The 17689-nt window shown below is 37.7% G+C and overlaps 2 protein-coding genes across 3 annotated transcripts in view; both read right to left on the bottom strand.

Moving 5' to 3' along the window:
• The window catches only part of LOC111851274 (proline-rich protein 12-like), a 48180-nt gene extending 37162 nt beyond the window's left edge, over positions 1–11018 (bottom strand). For both annotated transcript variants that reach the window (XM_023826023.2, XM_072712682.1), the window contains exon 1: positions 9970–11018. In XM_023826023.2, the coding sequence (XP_023681791.1) occupies positions 9970–10052 (83 nt within the window). In that variant the 5' untranslated portion in view covers positions 10053–11018. The remainder of the gene's footprint in view (positions 1–9969) is intronic.
• Positions 11019–11300: 282 nt separating this feature from the next.
• On the bottom strand, positions 11301–14575 carry prrg2 (proline rich Gla (G-carboxyglutamic acid) 2). Its single transcript, XM_023826045.2, has 7 exons — positions 14440–14575; positions 13570–13663; positions 13254–13417; positions 12780–12813; positions 12319–12451; positions 11825–11968; positions 11301–11652 (listed from the first exon to the last, which is right to left on the bottom strand). The coding sequence occupies exons 2-7, from the start codon at positions 13652–13654 to the stop codon at positions 11604–11606; spliced, it is 609 nt and encodes a 202-aa protein (XP_023681813.1). The 5' UTR covers positions 13655–13663; positions 14440–14575; the 3' UTR covers positions 11301–11603.
• Between the last annotated feature and the right edge of the window lie 3114 nt (positions 14576–17689).

Here is a 17689-nt window from a genome sequence, read left to right as displayed (position 1 = left end):
CAATAATTACTCCTTTTTCAGAAACAGAAGTGGGAAAAGCTCCCAGTCAGAAGCAAATCTTTTCCATTGAGAATAAAGCTACTTGCTACCTTTTTCACAGGTTACCTGAAATCCTTTTCCTGCATAGTCACTATGAGGAACTGGTCAGGTACCAAAAGACAAAACTGCAACACCCTGTATGAGGAATGAGCCACTGCCAGCAGCTTATGACGCTTGGCCTCTGTCTGATTGGTTCTTGAGTACTTTTTCAAACAGCAAAATAAAACAATATTAAAGTTAATCTCAAAGTTTATTTTTAAATTCCTCCCCAATTAAAATACAATATCATCTGCATCCATCTCTTAAGCCAGTATAGTTCATGCACTGTTACGATGGACAGTTTATATATTTTTTTTGCTTCACTGATGCTTTCACCTGAAGCTGTGTACAGTTTTACTCATTTACACTTCAGAGATTTCGATGAGGCAGTTCAGATGAAGTATGATGGCAAAGTCCCACCCTGGACAAAATGTCCTTTAGCCACAATAATACCTGCTGCTGTTCGCTGACAAACACTGCTTTTATAAAAAAAAATACAGGTTTCCCAAACCTACAAGCCTGAATGTTTAAAGAGATAAATGTAACTGAACAAAAAATATTGGGGGGTGGGGTTTAGACGTTCTGCTCTGTTTTCCCAGTTCAGCTTTTGGCGTATTACTGATATATATTCTTTTCATAGAGATTTAAATGCATATTCACTAAATTCTATTGACCTGAATGACTGAAAATGTATATCAAACCAAAGATTTAGCTGACGGAGGATTAATAAGAAATTTTCAAACCTTTACCAAGTTATAACAGCTTTTAGCATTTATTGAAGGCTTCTGGGAAACGTCTTTGTATTGTAACACCAATAAATAATTCATTTAACCATTTCTTCACATCATCCAGCTAATTCGCAGGTACTTTGCTGGCTGCTATACTGCTTACTGCTAGCTGTGATTAAATACACACATGCTGTACAGTACGATATGAGGTGATCTGGGACACAACTATTGCTTGGTGTTGCCAAGTTACTTACAAAGCTTTAAAATAGATACATATTATTTAACTTAATGGCAAGGTGCATCTAGCTAACCAGACACAGCATCCATCTCCTCCACACTAGTGTCTTTTGGTTATTTTCAGAAGCAAAAAAGGAGGAAAAAAAAAAGAATAAACTCAACTAAACCATGAATAGCTTTCTCTTAAAGTGCAGCACGTCTAGTTCTCCACCTGCACAAAACATCACAGGCTACACAAATGGACGAAGTTCAGAGTGAGACTGAGAAATAAGCCAAGACGCAATTCAGAGGAAAGCATTAAATGAGTCTCCAGCGTTACACACAAGAAAAGAAATGAGTTCAGAAAATGGAGTCAAACTGAAGCAGCAGAATTCTGCTAGAAACTCAGCTTGATATAAATACAATTATATTAATATTAAAAACCATATTGTCCCTGTAAACAAAAGAAAGATCACCCTAGGATGACCAGTGAAGTGGAAAAGGAATAGGGAGAGAAAAAAAAAAAGCTCTAAAGCATTGTGTTGCCTAGTAACATGAAAATCATGGCAGTCTTAATTGAGAAGCTGCTCAATGCAGCAACAATGCAACTGAGTTTAACATATAAAATGTATGCATTGCATTTTGCAAAAATCTGAATTAGGGCACGAAAAATTTGTTGAAATGGAAGCAGATTAGATAATAGCTGAGTCACACAAAAAACTCAACAAATTGATATGATAAGCTGTTACATTATTTCTTTTCCATTAAATATCCTTCTGAGTAATTCTGACAACACTGTCACATATGAAGAAGAAACTGAAAACAATATTAGATTAAGAATTAGCCTGTTAATGAATTTATTAAAGCACAAGCAATGACCATATATCAGTAATACAACTGATTGACAATTATGTTTAAGTCAATCAGTCTTATTTGTTTCAGATGATAGGTTAGTTGATATTTTAAAGGCAAATTTGCAGCTTACCCTTTGTCCACTGAACATGTCTGTGAAAAGAAAGACCATCAAAACAGCAGCCAGCTGTCAATCTGTGCGCATCATTAAGTATGTTTCCATCCTGTGCTCAACAGCATTTATGTCCTATTCAACAAGCTTTGATTTTGTCAGTGATGTATGGCCTACATCCTCCATACAACTGCAACAAAATATACCAAAATAATTCAATAAAAATCCTGGTGAAATAGGTCAAAATGCAGATTTTTTTAAGAAGATGCAACCTCGGCAATACTTAATTAAGGAAATGGATGTGTCTGCATCAATATCGTCCTACTTTAAATTAGCCAGTCTATTTCAGTAGCCTACTTCTCAATTATAGCATTAAATAATTTTGAGACAAAAGGGGGAGCAATTTTAAACAGCCATATAGCAGGTTAAAAATGAGGCTTGCGCAGTATAAGAAAAGCACCCAAATCCCACAAGGCGGACGATTTTCATCTTCCGGAAACATTACTCTAACATTGAGCTGGCGACAAAGCATCTCTGTCCCGCAGCATCGTACATTTCCCCAGAGGACCCGGACATGTGGCCAGCCACTGCAGGGCAGAACTTTCCCATTAGAGGCAGATGCTACCCTTGTCGTCCTTTCATATTAACTTGTGTGTACAGAAGGGGCTGCCTGACAAACAGGCTACAGAATTCCAGGTGTCTTCAGTTTAGCAGAAACACGAATACCTCATGAATCCTAACAAGAGTTTCCTGTATTTCGTTTGTTTTCATCATCACTAGATATCACAAAGCAGCCATTACAAGGCAGACAGTCTAATGACGAGTAGTCAGTACTTTGTATTTCTTTTGTGAATACTATACTTAACATTTTACTTTTTATTCTCCGCAGCTGGGGACTGAAACCAAGGTCTTTTGAACATTACAGCCATCCAGCCACCAGAGCAAGTTTCCAAATACCTAGAAAACAGATGCCAAATTATCTGGAGGACAGAGGGAAATGATTCTCAATAGGTGGTCCAAGAGACATCTTTATTTGTTCCATGATGATGCCACAGATTCAAACATGGATTAAAACGAATACAGAAATGTATTATGGAACTCTGCATACAATCTTTACTCAGCCCCCTCCAACCTCACAGTTATATTCGGTTAAATTCACAGCCCTCTGCACCCAATAGTTTCCACTGTCCCATCCTCCAGTCCACAGTGTCATATGGATATTTAAGAATCGACCGCAGTGGAAAAACAATGGAGGATCTCCAACAAAAATGGTAAGGATGGAGGGGTCAGCTGGTTCCACATCTGACAGCTTTGGGGAGAATGTATTGCGCAACTGCTTATTTTTCCCTAAAATTTAACTAGAATATACTTGTACTGACCTGAAGGCAGTGAAATAACTATAAGATATAGTAGACACTTTCAATCTTACTGTGCCGCAATCACGCAAATGAATCCAGAAGCAATCAACAACTGCAAGTGATTTTGTTAAACAATACATTCACCAGTATGGAAGAATTTATATTCCAGTATTTTCTGTGTGTATTTGCTAATGTTATACAATCATATACATGGGGGTGATGAGGCTAGAAGAATGAATTTCACATCTAATAAAAAACACTGGGTTAATAAACACACCAGTATTAAATCTGAAAAACTATTTGAAACAAACTGGATGACTCCACGATTAATTCAAGTGGGGGTTTAACATAAATCCCTATGAAATCATCAAGTGGAAAGCAACCATATCCTGCAGTGAATGTAGAAAGTCCTCAGACAAAAGTAAAATCTAAGCAATAGTGCACCACTGATCTCTATTCATTTTTAAGTTATGCCGTGTAAACGTGCTGAAGAAAAACATGATTAAACCAGTTCAGTGTAAAGCAGAGGTCAGCAACTGCAGGTCTACAAAGCCATGAGGTATGCAAGTTTACATGTAAATAAAGCCCAAATTAAAAATTAAAGTGTTAATGGTCCACCAAATTCATGGTTTACCTTTCAGGTGTTTGGTTCCTCCTTCTGTTTTAGTGGCGGTTGGAAAAAAAAAACACCAATACCACTCTATAGGTATCCTGAATGTGTTTTATTTAAAACCTCTTTAATGTTCAGAAAAAGTCAAAAACAGACAACTTGCTAGGAGAAATCCTGACTAATAGTAAAACCTAAAAGCTAGTTTAAAAAACATCACCGGACACAAAAATGTAAGCAGAATGATTCTTTTTGTGTGCCTAACATTTTACTTTGCCTGAGGCTTTAATCACGGTATACCTGTTTCTCAGTCCTGGTCTTGAGACCCACCCTGTACACTCAGTGTGCCAAGTGAGCTACAAACAGGCATAATCAGGATTACAATCTAATGCACCACACAATTAAACAGCAATACATGTGCATACTCACTACAAAGTTTGCATTAGGAACAGGATGACCCTGTGGTACTGCCTCACACCTTCTGGGTGTGAATTTTGCATGTTCTCCCCATGTCATGTGGGTGTCATCTTGCAGCCCAAAGATATGCAGTTAAGATAAATGGTACCCATAGTCTATGTGTACATGCATGTGCCCAGTAGCAAACTGGCACCTAGTCTAGGGTGTATGCCAGCCATAAGCCCAGTCCAGTACTGGCTGGGATTGGCTCCAGGCCCCCATGCAACCCTGAACAGGATATGGTGGATGGACCTGTAAAATGGTTTCATGCAATAAATAATTTTAAAAATGTCTTGCCATGATTTAGGTATTTCTGATTAATTAAATCTGAATGGCCTATATTGTGAAATTCATTGTATTTATATTTATCAATCCTTCTGTTTATTGTTTGAGAGTAAATGGATAAACGATTAATTGAAATTATTGATGCTGGTGTATTTGTGTTTGTATTCAATGGGCAAAGCCAAAGATATGTAGAAATATCTATTAATTTTTCATCATTAAAATTATTCGTAATACATTCATGTGATTTTAACTGCGTGGTTGGTTCACAATGTAGTCAAGCCTAATTAAGAGCTCACATCAGTCACATGAACTAAAAAGCACCTCATGTAGGGTCTAGGGGACCAGGACCAACAAATGCTGTGATATACAATCAGCCTTGCTGCTTTAATAGAGTACTGCTGGACAACAAACTGCAATTAGTTCAATTAGTTAACTACTGCAAACAAACAGGTGACATTCACCCAGAATAAAACCTGCCATAACAGCATTAAGGTTCAACTGAAATAATTGCAAGCAGCCAGACTATCCATGAAGTTAGACCTGCGGTATGTATACTTTAATATTATGTATTACTCTTAGTACTAAGAGATGTTTATTGTCTTTATACATTTATACAGATTGACCAACATGAGAACATCGTCTTCAAATCACTACCAAGAAATAATGTTAATTTCGTCAATGATTATTTTACATCCTACAATGTCATACTCAAAGGACACAGGAAAAAAGCTGAAAAGACACTGGTTATAGACATTAAAACAGGCATCACGGGTTACATGTTTCCGTTTTAAATGACAGACAAAAATTGAAGAAAAACTGTTAGAATATCAGCTCAATTACCATTATCAACCTACTGATTTTGACCTTGTCATAACTTGTCATATGTAACTAAAAACTGTCGGCATTTTTATGAATTTGCATAATTATGCATATATATATCATAAAATTAAACTGAATATCTAATAAGAGAATATCAGTAAAAAGGTATTTTATTTTGACCACAACAATAAAGCTGCTTAGCACAAGAACTAGCTGGACAGCATTTTAGGGAGGCTGAGGAGGGGCAATCAGTGCAATTAATACAAGTTTGACCCAAAAATATTTTTAAATCATTTATCATGTACATTTTAATCAATGTTCATGGCAAAATGGCAATTATTAATTAAGTATACAACAACAAATCCATAATGTTGATATTAATTGTTAATTGAATTTTGTCATTGATTAGTTGCATTTTTGTGGTTACTGCATAAAATTAGTACAATGACATTTAACTTAGCTACATTAACATTGTTGTGTTAAGCCTAGTTCATGCTTAACTTTTCTGCGTGTCATTCCAATCCGCGCATGGTTATACTCACAGACATACTACATTTGTCTATACATGCAGATGCTATCATAGTCAGCGTATGCGTATGACAATGATATTCCCCAAACCAGCAGAGGGCAGATATATCACAACAAACACAAATACAAGCAGCGTAATAAAATTTGTAGACTTCAACAGTTTTTAAGTTGTTACTAGGCTTGGGCAATATTATGGTAATACAACAGTATTTTGAAATCTTGGCAACAACATCACCCCATCCCTACTTGCCGAATTTAAAAATCGGCAAGTTTTCAAAATTCCTGAATAGCATTGTTTTACAAAATACTGTCAAAATACTGTATGCCGCCCTACAAAATACAATTGTTAGCAAGCTAAATACAATGGAGACACCAGATCTTTTTTTATGACACTTTGCAACTTTAAACAGATTCTCTACATTGTGTAAAGTTTTCATTACAACTTCGACTTAAAAAACAAACAAAAAACAAACCTCTAGGTTTTGGCCTAAAAACATGACTAATCAATTAACAAAATAATCATTTGATGCAGTCCTATTATTTATGCACTTGCTGGGCATACTGCAGGACATAGAATAAGGGAGACCATACATCTATGAAGATATTATACTGTTTTATACTTGCATGAAAATTAGATTTTTTAAGGAGTAATATATAAGGACAACTGATTTCCTGCTTTAAACCATATTGGGAATCCAGGATGTCAGTGCATTCCCTTTAAAATTCCGCTGTGACCCAAAAACGAAGGGAAACAGTGATTTTCAACAAGCCTCAATTTGCTGTAATAAAGACAGCTGCAATCTCTGAACAGTGGTTTGTCAGTGAAAATTAGACTTTAGAGGTTTACTTTTGCTGGGGGGTGAGTGGTGGTTCAGAATTCCTATGAATTATCTTTACTTTGTCAAACCTCTTCCATGTAGCCCAACACCTATATTGTTTTTCAGTCCAGTGCAACTCTTAATATTAATTTTATGTGACAAATATTAACAGAACAAGCTTCCTGATTTAAATCACATTAGGTGAGGACTACATATGATTTTTACTTGCATTGTGCTAAAATGTTTTGAATATATTTTTCAATTAAAAGTATTTAATTGATTGTTCAATACTATAAACAAATACATTTGATGAATACTACCATTGATATTGAAAACAAAAAGAATTCACTGACATCTAAGCATTTTTCATAATTGCAAATATTCATGACAACAATTTAGACTAAATTGTAATTTCAAAGACGTTTCATCTGTGCAATATACTCAATAAGCTCAATCAAGGCTAATTAAGAAAACTCAACTGGACCAAACACTAGCATGCACAGTGGGCTGGGAGGCCCAAAATTATGAAACGATACCCTAGTTATAATGGGATTCAGGAAATCCGATAGAATCTAAGCTTACTCAAAAATTCAAATATTAAATATTGTTTTGAGAGAATTATTCCAGTAGAAGAGTTTGACCACGAGCACTCCAAGAAAGTCTTAATTTAAAAAACACGGCAGCCCTGCATTACTGATTTTAGAGTCTCTGCAGTTACCATTAATCCTTCCCAGTATACAATGCATCTTTAAACAGGAAAACATCATCAAACAGTGTGGAATACCACTGATACCTTAAAGATATGAAATGCTAATGGAATTGAAACAAATTTATGAGAAATTTATAGACATTACTATATCAGTATCAATGAATGCATGCATGCACCCATCCATCCATCTGACATAACTCTGTATTTAATGCAGGGTGATGACAATACATTTAGACAGGTAGCCATATACAATCCGAAAGCAAAACATTCAAATCATGCACCAAAACAGTTAACCTTTAAGAGGCGTTCAGTACTAATACATGAAAGCTGACATACTATTCAATATATTCATAAGAATAAAACATCTATCAAAATTAACCACACGTTAAGTTCCCACACGTACAAGGAGTAAATTACACCTTCCTGATTTCAGCCTATCACAACCTAAAGCAAGAGCCTAATACAGAAATAGATAGCGCATAAATTATTTATCAGAATACTTCATTTGTAGTTAATTTCTGTTCATACTATTAAGTAACTTTGCCACTCTTCATTCAGCTACAGAAACACGAAAACATAATTTTAATGTTAATTAATTAATGTTATCTATCCAAAGGTAATGTTAGTCCATAATGCAAAGTTTAACGTAGGTCAGTAACTGCAAATACGAAACAGTCCCTCCTAGAAATCTCTGGACAAAAAGACCCCATTATAAAAATGTATAAATAATATCAAATTTATAAAAATCATTACTGGCTATCCCTTAATATGGTCAGGAACAACCATCATGCAAACAGCCAGCTATTACGATAATCATCTCAGCAAAGGGATTAATAAACGGGAATTTTGTTGACTTCGCAGAAGAACCGGTTAAGTCCTTTCGAGGGGCGGACAGAAATGCAGACAGAAAGACAAGCGGACAGAAATGCAGACAGACAGGTATCCTCATCTACGCCGCGAGAGATTTATTCCGGTTGTCACGGCGACTGGCCGCCTGGTAGCGAGGCGTTAGCAGTGAAGTAGGCCGCGGCTGGCAGCCAGTCATTCGGCAGGACTCAGGGCGAACGAGGCTGCCGCGCGGACCGCACGCCACCTTCGCGAGCCCCGATCACTGTCACTTGTAGCGTCGCGATTCATCCCCCAGTTTAACCGCGCGACGGAGAACGGACAATGGGCTCTCCGGCACGCGCGACTAGCGTAATCGCTTAGAATAAGAAATAAATTACACGCTAGGCCTATTTACAACTGACGTTTAAAGCTATTTATGTCATTTGCTTGCTTATGTTCCAATAAGATATTCAAAATAGCTCACATATATGTAGGTTGTTGACATTGGTTTTTCCCCCATAAGCTTGTAATTCAAATTTCTGATTATTTACATACGTTAACTGTCTAACGGTTTATATAAAATTGATCCAAGGACCAGAGATCCCTACAAACGCGCACGTTAAGTATATAGAATTGCCTGGCTCGAAGGCCCAGAAACATGATTTTCCTCCTGCCAAACTGAAAGCAATGAAAAAGAGGTTTCTAGCGACCAGGTTATTGGGGTAGTAAACAGCTGTGGTTTGCCAACCATCGCAATATTTGCATGAAATCCTCATCATATGCATGCATCCTGCAACTGGAGGCAAACAGTTGCCACTTACATATGTAACTAAGCTACCTGGCTAGCTTTACAGCTATGCACAATTGAACTTAAAGTAGCATTGTTAATAATACGATCGCGAACGGCAGTTATGGTGAACTGTCTGGCTGCTAGCAAACAGCAGTTGCATTTTAGGGTGATTCAATCACTGATACATAACGAAACGTCCGATATTATTTTGACGTTCGGTACAATAATATATTTAAAAATGCATGCTAAACTATACAGATCCACCACTCAAGATACAATTCCGAACATTACATTTTCGTCAGCCAGCTAGCGGATAACATGCATGCACCCATATAAAAAAATAAGTCATTGGTATGTCAGTGCCGATACCTATTAATAGATAGCTAAGTACCATACTGTATAATTGCTGCATCGGGGAATCTATTTAATTATATAACTGACATTCTGGAAGAGTCTGGGGAAAATGTATTTGATTTGTATTTTCTGATGAAACGATGTATCCTCCAACCCATCCCCCTCTTTTCTCCCTCCCTTCGTCTGTCTGTCTACCTTTTCTTGCCATGCATTAACACTGTCAATCGCATTCCATGCATTTCTAAGACCTGCTCCCCTTCCACGTTAATAATAATAGAAGGTTGCTAACTACCTGGGCGACCCACTATGCAATCAACGCAACTAAACGCAGACTGCATAAAGCAAAAACTGCGCCCTTTCAAATGGCATTGCTACCGAAAACATTTATGTGTACAGGACAGAACATAGTGGCTCCATGAACAAATGCTTACCTTGCCTTCGCCGACCTCTCGTAACTCCATCCCGTTCCTGCGCCCAAATCACCAAATCCTGCACCTGGATAATTTCTATCCATTAAAATATATGAAGGATGGAGATGGAGAAACGGCGAGGATTGGGAAAGGAGAAAAAACTAAAGTGTGGCACTCAAACAAGGTGTCTGCTTTTTTCCTCCCAATTTTCAATATCTGTTTATTCCGTTTCGCAAGCAAGTCTTCAAGAATGGGAAACGGCATAGAGAGGGAGCGAAATGGAGTGGAGGGGAAGGAGGAGGATATGAAGAGGGGAGGAGGGAGATATGAAGGGGGGTCACACCAGTCACCAAAAAAAAAATCAGTTTTCCTATTTCCCTCTCTTGTGCCGTGTTTCTTTCAATATCTGGCTATTGTCTTTGAGCAAAAAAGCACGGACATTGTTCTACGCTAGCAAGCCAGCTAGCTAGCTAGCGAATAAATGCTGATAGGCAGAGAGCTAGCTTGCTAGGCGGCTAAGAGCACACGTCCCTTTCCGAAGCGTCTTTCTCCTCCCCTTTCTCGGGGGTAGTTATCAAAGAGCGGTACAGGACGCGGATGGACGGGTTCCGATTGTCGGCTCGGCTCGACCCGTCGTTCTTTCTTCTGCCTGCCCGATAAACTTCTTAGCTTTGGCAAATGTGCGACGTGATTCCCCCGAAAAGTATCTACCAGCTGCCACGTACATCCCTCCCTCTCTCAAATATATATGATGTTGGTAGCTAGCAAAGGAACTAGCTAGTTAGCTAGCTTTGTCGACGCATCTAATATATGCCGAGTTGCGTCGGTGTTTTTACGCGCCTTCACCTCTTGCTTTTAAAATGACTAAGACGGTGCAGTTGCAGCGAAGCTCCGAATCCGAGCCTTACTCCGGCTGCGGGCTTCTGAGTGCTAGGCCTCGTTTTTTAAGAATATTTTTTTTCAATCATTTTTTTTTTCTGAAGACGCCATTTTTGAAAGCTCCTGGCTTGCTCGTTCGCTCTCCCCCAGCTCACTGAAACACATACACGCAGTGTCTCCCTCCCCTCCCCTCTTGCATACGAGTGAAAACCATTCCCAGAATACATTTCAGACCAGTATTCCACAAAAGGGGGGAGGGGAGGGAAATAAATATAAAATCATATATATCAACAGAGATAGATACACGTGATTTTTTTGTCCGAACGGACTAAGGCACAAAAACGGCACGTGAAGGCCTAATGTATAGGCCTAATATGCAAGAAATCTGTTCCACACACTGCACGTCTGTGCACGATGATATCGTCTAGATATTAAGTGTAACAATTCAGGATTTTTTAAACACCAGGCCTTGATGAGTAATATTTTAAAAATTTATTAGGAAATTTATATATATATAAACAATAAAACTGTAGGGTCTTGGAAGAAGTTGATATAAATATTAAATATCAAACTGGAAATGTGATGATAACTGTTGCATTTTTAGACTTGGTCCTTTAAATCCCATCCAGTTCCACTTTATTGTATCATGATATAGTTGACAAAAGAAACATCTTTCAGTTTTTGTTTCTTTATGCTTCTTATTACTCCTGAATCATTTTTAAAAACCAAGAATCACTGCAGAATCTTCTCCACCATTTCTGTTCACCCTTAACTTCTCAGATGTTTTCAGTATCAGGGGGGGTTGGTTCACCTTGTTCACCATCCCTGAAAAAGGAATACAGAGGCAGCAAAAAATAATATAATAAAATATTTTTACGATAAGGTAGGAAACTGTTCACAAACAGCCTAGATAATCAGTCAGAAATATGTGCCGCACCATAAGCAGCCACATTTGAAAAAATACACATAGAAACATGGGGAAAAGATAAAAACAAACCCCAAGTAAGGAGGTGGTGGCAGGTCGTGCTGCCCGGTGCGGCTGATGGCTTCGTTATACGACGGCAGTCCTGGAACTCCTACTCCTGCCAGTGGAACTGACTCAGGGGGCATGACTACATCTGCAGGCATCGTCACTGGAACGCTGTGGAAAATGTGTCATTGTCATCATCATCATTATTAATCATATCCTGCAACTCTGACCGGGACAAGTAGTTAGGAAATCGATGAACAAACACAAAAAACAACAACAACAATAATAATAATAAATCATTCTAGATTAACAAAACTACGATTCATCCCATCACTCAATTTTTCTATATTCAGGTATCAGCACTACCAGTGATTGCTCTATGTATCTGTCACACATATTTAAGTGTCTTTGTGGAAGTAGTCAATGAGAAATTATGTGACTAACAAAACACATGCATATACACACACACACACACACACACACACACACACACACACACGTGAAACCCACACACATTTTACCTTTGCCCTCCCCTCACATTCTTATTTTTTCTTCTGCAACAGTAGCAGATGAGTATAGCCACAAAAATCAGTATCACCACTGCGGCAACAATCCCAGCCACCATGCCTGACATGTCCATTTTAGGTGCGTAGGCTGAAACACAGGTGACTCTGAATGTACTTACAACACACACAACACTGTGAGACATGCCAAACAGAAACTAAATGTACACATTCGTTGTCAGGTTAAGTGTGGTAACTGGAATGGAATTAAAAATATTTCACAATCAAATGATTTAAACTCTGAAATACATAAATATTATTGCTTAATAACTATATCGTCTGAACTACAAAAAATATTTTAAATTGTCAAACATGAATAGAGTAGTCATTTGTATCGGAAAAATCAAATTAAAGTACCATTGCAGGGATGAATTATCATTACCTATCTACACACAATTTTAAAAAGTCTGTTTCTTTACCCTGTTGATGTGTATACTTGTCCCAAAAAGCATCCTGAGGAGAAAAAACATAAACTGGTTATAAATAGCATGTAACATCACTCTATAATGCTTTGCCATTACCATTATAGTCTTTTACAATAGTGCCCAAACAGAATATGATAATAACATGATCACCCGCAAGTTAGGATGTTTTAAAATCAATTAGAATGCAGCAATGCTGGATATGTGTCAGTTAATATTATTTTTAAACCTGGTTCATCAACTAAAAGAATTAAAATGTTTGCAGGTTCTCTCTTTGATATAGCTGAATAGTTTGTGAGCACTTCAGGCGAGTTTTGCTTGGTAGGGGTACAAACAGAAGGACCTTCCAAGGGATGAGAAATGGTTCACCACCGCACTATCCACTGCCCATACCAAGAACCACCAAATACTAGTGCTAAATGCAAGGGTCCTCACAGCAAGCAGCTTCAGGCAGAGACAATCCCATCTTACCGTTGTGGCCTTGTCCTTGAAAACTTCTCGTGCTTCTTCGTATGTGCATACCTCCTCCATACACTCCCTCTCTATGTTACCGGGCACTACTAGCTCAAAGTCCCAACTGTTATAGAGGAGGGTTCGAGATAGGAAGGACGTCGCAGGTTGCTCCGGGAGGAATACTAGGTCAACATAGTTGTACAAAAGTATTGATTAATGCCAAATACAAACTAAAGTGCAACATGGCTTACTACAGAAGAAAAGACATAACAATGAACTGAATAACACCTGCGGAGCATTTTAAATAATGAGAGACAATGGGGGGAAAAATCACCATCACTTTTGCAGATGACCCTGGCCTCTGTGATCTGCAGCACCATCAATACACAAGTAGCACAAGGCCCGAAATAACCCCACATTATGACAACCTGCAAAGGAAAATATGGCTGTTAATACCGAATAATACTGAAATTGGAAAGTCAGCAATTCATAGCTAATAATATGTTACAATTCATATCAATAAGCATAATAACGTTTATCGTGTATTACGATTATAAACTGCTTTGATTGTCTCTGTCGCCATCTAGGGGCAAATATAATAGGCATGTTAAGTACAATAATTCTTAATATTCTGTTTAAACTATAAACATATTTCAATCAATCCAGCCCCCATTTCACACAATACGTTTATATAAAGACAAAGTTTTGGAGTTAAAAGTATGTGTACAAATCGATAACGAAACCGTGGTCATTTAGGGTTTCATTTTCACAATTTCCGAACAAATTTAGGCCTATTTATTAAATTATATGCATATGATTGACATATATGTACATAATAGAGAACTTTAGTTACAAGTTATATGTTTGTACGTATATTACTGTGACTTTGTGAATGCAATAATATATCAAGATTAAAATCATGTTTCGTTTTAGAGACTTAAAAGAATTAAAACATAAGATTACAGAATTATTTAACTTAATAACAGTGAAAAAAACATGCCATATAACGATCAATCCGCACGCCTGAAGGAAACGTTTGTAGGTTTAAGTAGCCTACAATATTTTCTAGTTATGAAACACTATGGTACAGCAGATTTTACTGATCACAAGATGACTTGCGCGCGTTAGATCATCAAACGATAAGGAATAAAATACTGAGACATTCTCATACTCTCTTAATTGGTAATATCTGTTACGTACTTACCTTGTTCTCGAATGAATCTTTCGAATTAATCAAGAAAAACGCCGTTCCCAACTTCACCTGTTATTTTATTCCCACCTCGTTAAGTACCCTGCCCATCACGTGTTAAACCTGTTTGACAAGATGCCTTTCGTCTAGGAAGAACTGGGCTATTTCACTAGATACCTACATGAACACATACTCACCATTCAGTCGACTGAAAGAGTTTCAATGGTCTTTTAAAAACTGATACCTTGGGCGGTATTCTTATTAAGACCCCACGTACTATAGGCACAATCTAGAGTATATATTTTTGGAAACTGATTTTACAAAAAAAATTGATTAGGTAAATAAAACCAGTAAATAAAATATAAACATGAACAATATATAAACAGTAAATGTATCATAATTAATGAAATGGTAACTCTTAAAACCCAACAAACACAAAATGCGCTGATTTTCGCACCCATAAGTCTCAGGGTCTCTGCATAGGTATAACGCAGACATGAATCGCATATCTTTGGAATCGAGAGTATTTACCTCATCCGGTCGCTATGTTGTGCGCTGAAGTATTTCCGCGTAACCCTGTGCGCTGTGAGGCATATATTTTAAACATTTTCCTCTAAAATGCAGCCCGGAAAACAATAAGCATGAATTCGCTTCCGCAATGACCCACGCACTACCAACTATCGACAGAAAAGTAAATAAAACAAAACGAATGTATGTATGAATGTATGCTTTGATCTTATATTAGGATTTGGTGTGCATTTATGTTTATTTTGTGTGTGTTTGTGGGGATGTATGTATGTTTGGGGTGATGGTTTCTACTTCAATTTCTTTGAGATGTTATACAGTAATTAAATAATAAATAATAATAATAATAATAATAATAATAATATAAAAGCCCGCATTGCTATCTGTCAGATAACTTCAACAAGTTACCAAACGGATGGAAAATCAAAGCTATTTTTCGGCCTGGCACTAACCATGTATTCCTTCATAATATTAAGCCATAGAAAGGTCCCCAATGAAATCCCTGCATTCCCACATCATAGACACTCTAATCTCAACATTTATAAGATTATATTTGTAGTGCCTGCTAATTTTTATTTAAATGAGACTAAATTGAAAAAAATCAATAGTCACACGTTTTTCCTAATAAAAATGATGATATGAAGACTGTCAGCATTTACACATCAAATTATGACATATCTGAGTAGCCCAGAATGTCCTGAAAACAAAACCATAAAGCGTATGTGGCTAACTCATGCACATACTGTAAGTTTATTTTTCCTTCCTTGCTTAAGATTAAATATAGTTAAGATCATAATTATTAGCCCCTTATGAGAAATCGGACATTTTCCTATATTTATGTAAAATGTTAGCATAATTTTTTCAAACTTTACAAAGTAAAACATTAATCAAAGTAAAAACCTCCAACTGGTACATTTATATGAAAAAAACAACTCCTATGCTGCTGTATAACAACTTTATTGAAAATTGGGGTGGTCAAAATTATATTAACCCCTGTGAATTTGCCAAGAAGCATTGTAGTAAAGTTAAGTTCTGGTGTCAAACCACACCTGAAGCCCATATAATTTGATTGGCTTAATCAATTGGCTCCGAACTGACCGAAATGAGCCGGGCTAGTGGTACTTAAAGGCAAGACTGAGATGCATCACACTTATATTCTTTGCAAAAAGTAATTTCATGATGCCAAAAACCAAAGAAATAAGTGTAGACCTCAGAGAAAAGACAGCTGTGAGATTAAAAATATCATTGCAAAATTTAAAGTGACCCATTCTGTCAAAAACTGGGTGTGGTTGCAAGCTCAAGATTTCAAATCATAAATGCCAACAAGAACCCCTGGATCACTGCAAAGGCCACTGTCACCAAACTGGCCAGTTCAGAAACAACTGTTGTGAGGGCTCTTCATTGTGAGAAGCTTCGACGTCATCAGTCAAGGAAAACTCCTTGGCACATCAGAACTAGGCTGAAACTTGCCCAGGATCATTTGAAACATGGCGATGAATTTTGGGAGTCTGTCCTTTGGCCTGATGAGACAGAACAGCAGCTGTTTGGGTGCATGGATACAGCTTTTGTTGGGCAAAGGAAGGGAGAGGCTTTCCACCCTAAGAACATGGTTCCCACAGTTAAACGTGGTGGGAGTATAATGGTGTGGGGCTGTTTTACACAGAAAACCTTGTTCGGGTATAATTAAGAAAGAATATTATGTTGACATTTTAAAGGATAATTTGAAAAAATCTGCTGCCAGTCTGGTTTTGGGTCTTTCAGCAAGATAATGATCCAAAGCACACATCACAGTTGGTCCAGAACTTCTTGAGGAAAACCAAAATCAGGTCCTGGAGTGGCCGTCCCAAAGCCCAGATCTTAGTCCTATTGAGATTCTTTGGCGAGAGCTGCAGCTTAAGGTCCACCCTTGAAAACCGTCTAATTTGCATGAGCTGGAGCAATTTGCCATGGACGAATGGCCTAAGATCTCATAGGAGACTTGTGCAAACCTTGGGAGAAACTTCAGTAAGAGAATCAGTTGTGAGTCAGAAGGGCAAGACAATTGACTATTAATTGTCAGAGGGCTTATAATTTTGGCCATGCTATTTTTGTGTATTTCTTGTTTTCAGTTAAGTGCATTGGAAAATATTTTCATCACACTTCTTGGAAATTGTTCCTTTGGAAGCAATTCTCAAACACTTTGAATACTAGTCATTTTTCTTAGAAAAATTAACAGTTTTGTTCAATTTTGGACAGGGGGCCAATGATTATGCCCTTTGTTAAGCTGGTATGGTCCAGCATCAGAGACAAGAGGATATTCACCCCTAAGCAGGTACCACGAAGAAATACTTTTATAAAAGGCACAGTTCATTAAAAACTGAGCACTCACAAGCCACAAGTTCCCTCAGAGGACAACCCTCCCCCACTGAGCACGGCTAAAACCCCACAACCCACAGGCACAGCGCTACAGTGACTAAAAACCAACATTCGCCATTAACACTGCACACTAAACTCCATTCCCAGTGACACAGCGCTCAAAATCACACCAAGAGGAAGGGGAACTGGAGGATGATTGTGGGCTTAGAACCTATCCAAGGTAGCACAAGGCAGTGCTGGACTCTGGATGGCGTGCCAGTCACAGGGCACAGACATGCACACACCCACAGTCATTCGCTACCGGCAATTTAGAGACGCTGATTAAGCTCACATGATATGTACTCGGTAAAATGAGATATTTGCATGCCTCATACAGATTGACAGT

This window comes from Paramormyrops kingsleyae, chromosome 5 (assembly GCF_048594095.1).
Source record: "Paramormyrops kingsleyae isolate MSU_618 chromosome 5, PKINGS_0.4, whole genome shotgun sequence".
In the NCBI taxonomy this organism is placed as follows: domain Eukaryota; kingdom Metazoa; phylum Chordata; class Actinopteri; order Osteoglossiformes; family Mormyridae; genus Paramormyrops; species Paramormyrops kingsleyae.
This window is presented reverse-complemented; position numbering and strand designations above follow the sequence as displayed.